The sequence below is a fragment of the Octopus bimaculoides genome, chromosome 22, assembly GCF_001194135.2.
Source record: "Octopus bimaculoides isolate UCB-OBI-ISO-001 chromosome 22, ASM119413v2, whole genome shotgun sequence".
Taxonomy (NCBI): Eukaryota; Metazoa; Mollusca; class Cephalopoda; order Octopoda; family Octopodidae; genus Octopus; species Octopus bimaculoides.
This window is the reverse complement of record NC_069002.1, coordinates 26860058-26863373: the sequence shown is the minus strand read 5'-3', so window position 1 is coordinate 26863373 and position 3316 is coordinate 26860058. Positions and strand designations below refer to the sequence as shown.

Here is a 3316-nt window from a genome sequence, read left to right as displayed (position 1 = left end):
TAATAATAATAATAATAATAATAATAATAATAATAATAATAATAATAATAATAATAATACTTGTTTCTAATTTAGGCACAAGGCTCTTGATTTTAGCAGGAGTGTGTTAATTAATTAAATCAATTCAGTACTTGACTGGGATGTTGTCTTATCAAACCCCCAAAGGGGGAAAGACAAAGTTGACTTTCACAGAATTTGAACTCAGAACAGAGAGATCCGTAACAAGGAGCAGGAGGTAATTTGTCTGGTGCTCCAGCGTTTCTGCCCATCCACCACCTTGCTGGCTGCCAGTATTCACATCTGATCAACACAAATATTTCATACTTGGTGACCAATTTGTTTGTTTTTAAAAAAAAAAAAATTTTTTTAAATTACCAGTCTTTTGGATTCGGTATTGAACAACAAATTTCTTGATAAAACAATAAATCAATTGATTGTGTTTACTTACGAGTCCACATTTTTTAATATCTAACCACATCTGGCGAATAAATGCCATGCCCATGTTGTGCTTAGATGAAACCCAACGAGCAATTTCCACCTGAGAGAAAAACAAAAGAAAATCAGATTACAAATGCAACAATGAATAAATCAACAACAAAAAAAAAAAATGTTTCAATCCTTTGAAATAAGCTCTTTTCCTGTCTTTGTCTTCAGTTGCAGACTGCAGTAAACCAGGTATTTATAACATAACATGCTCTAATTGTGCAAAAAACCACAAAGCCTTGTCACAAATTGTTTTATAGAGCTACTAAAATTTAGTCACAGTCTGCACAAATCAATAAGGCGGCCTCTCTATGTGATCATTTGATATACTAACATTAACAACCAAGAGTGGTTGTGTGGTAAGTAGCTTGCTTACCAACCACATGGTTCCGGGTTCAGTTCCACTGCGTGGCACCTTGGGCAAGTGTCTTCTTCTATAGCCTCGGGCCGACCAAAGCCTTGTGAGTGGATTTGGTAGACGGAAACTGAAAGAAGCCTATCGTATATATATATATATATATATATATATATGTATGTGTGTCTGTGTTTGTCCCCCACCCCCACCATCGCTTGACAACGGATGCCGGTGTGTTTACGTCCCAGTAACTTAGCGGTTCGGCAAAAAGAGACCGATAGAATAAGTACTAGGCTTACAAAGAATAAGTCCTGGGGTCGATTTGCTTGACTAAAGGCGGTGCTCCAGCATGGCTGCAGTCAAATGACTGAAACAAGTAAAACAGTAAAAGAGAGTATTCCTTCATTTTTTGTCACATCTCATCATCATAGTTGTGTTCTTAGATTGTCCTCAACAAAGATATAAACTCTTTTGAGTTTGGTGCCATAGCATTTTATTTTGTTCTCGAATTATGTTGGTCCATCCCAGAAGGGGTTACTTCATTGTAATGATGGTCCAAGAGTGGACTTTGAACTGAACATGCTTAGAGCTGGAATGAATATTGTTGATCATCCTGGCCAACATCCTGGATGGGTACAACTTTCTTTATTGACATAAAAAAAAAAAAGGAATGGAAAGCAAAGTTGATTTTGACTGGATTTGAACTTGAACCTAAAGAGTTCAGACAAATAACTTCAAGGCATTTAATCTGATGCTTCAACAGGTGTCTACCAATTCGCTCTTCTACCTTAGCAGTTAAACCGACCATATCAAGCCAAAATTTTCTTTCTGTTTTATGTTCAAACTGGCCAGATTTAGCCTCTCACACTTACCCTACAATGTCATTCAAATCCTAAACAATCGCATCATTGAAATCTCGAAGGATTACATTTGACAGAGGAATCTGAACGCTAAATGGTTAAGGCATGAAGAATTCTTTGGACAATGTAGTTCTGATATGTAAAAGTATTCTATCATTTATTTGTTTCAGTTATTGGACTCTGGCCATGCTGTGGCACTACCTTGACTGGTTCAGTCAAACAACTTGATACTGGTACTTATTCTATTGGGCTCTTCTGCTGAACTGCTAAGTTATGAGGACAGCTGCCAAGTAGTGGCAGAATACAAAACACACACACATTGTTATACTTGGGGGAATTCCTTACATGTCTATATAACATGTAAATCTTTTTGTGATTCCTATTAAAAAATGAAGTATGTGTAACAGAGAATAAATAATACAAAAAAAATTCCGTTTTTTTCTGTTTTGCTTATTCAATAACTTCACAAATAATATTTCCATAATTCTCAACTTTAATATAGATTTTGATTAACATAAAGCTACAACTGTGACCACCTATTTGATCATAATAATGGATTAAACAGATGTGACTCAAGAGGAAACAAGTGGGATTCATCCTAACAGCCTATATTATGTGTGTGTGTGTAGGAGGGGGTGTCAGATTATTCTTAAGTGCTGTTAGTAACATGTAACCTATTACAACGTGTTGCATGGTTGTGTCATCAGCGACTAAACCTAGAACCCCATGAAGTTTGCTTGTTGGCAAGGGTGATTTACTGGATAACCCTGGTGGATGAAAAGCAAGACTTGTCAAAGGAATCTCAATGGAGTCAACAGCCTTGCAACAATGTGTATATATGTATGTATGTATGTATGCATAAATGTATTCCGGGCAGGTGTGCACCAGAATGTAGAAATACTTCGTCCAGATAAATCCCAGCTGTTTCCTCTTGAAGAACATCTAATTCCATTATTACAATCCAATATGTGGTCACAGATACTGCTGTATCATCATCCTCATCATCGTCATTTAATATCTGTGGTCCATGTTGGCATGGGTTGGACAGTTTGACCAGGGTTGGTAAGCTGAGGGGGCTGCACCAGACCCCAGTCTGATTTGGCATGGTTTCTACAGCTGGATGCTTTTCCTGAAGCCAACCACTCCGAGAGTGTAATAGATGCTTTTATGTGCCGCCAGGATGGATGCCAGCTGCGTGACACCAGTATCTGCCACAACTACGATTTCACTTAGCTGATGGGTCTTCTTCTCAAGCACAGCATATTGCCAAAGGTCTCACTCACTTGTCATTGTTATTCAAAATACATTTTAAAATTGAGAATAATGAAAATGTTATTTACAGGCACAGGAGTGGCTGTGTGGTAAGTAGCTTGCTTACCAACCACATGGTTCCGGGTTCAGTCCCACTGCATGGCACCTTGGGCAAGTGTCTTCTACTATAGCCTTGGGCCGACCAATGCCTTGTGAGTGGATTTGGTAGACGGAAACTGAAAGAAGCCTGTCATATATATATATATATATATGCATGTGTGTTTGTGTTTGTCCCCCCACCATCGCTTGACAACCGATGCTAGTGTGTTTACATCCCCGTAACTTAGCAGTTCGGCAAAAAGAGACC

General features: G+C 38.1%; 1 protein-coding gene across 7 annotated transcripts in view; it reads right to left on the bottom strand.

Moving 5' to 3' along the window:
* The window catches only part of LOC106880532 (alpha-1,6-mannosyl-glycoprotein 2-beta-N-acetylglucosaminyltransferase), a 725476-nt gene that overhangs the window by 16754 nt on the left and 705406 nt on the right, over positions 1 to 3316 (bottom strand). For all 7 annotated transcript variants that reach the window (XM_052975725.1, XM_052975724.1, XM_052975723.1 and 4 more), the window contains one exon: positions 449 to 538. In XM_052975725.1, coding sequence (XP_052831685.1) covers positions 449 to 538 — 90 coding nt within the window. The remainder of the gene's footprint in view (positions 1 to 448; positions 539 to 3316) is intronic.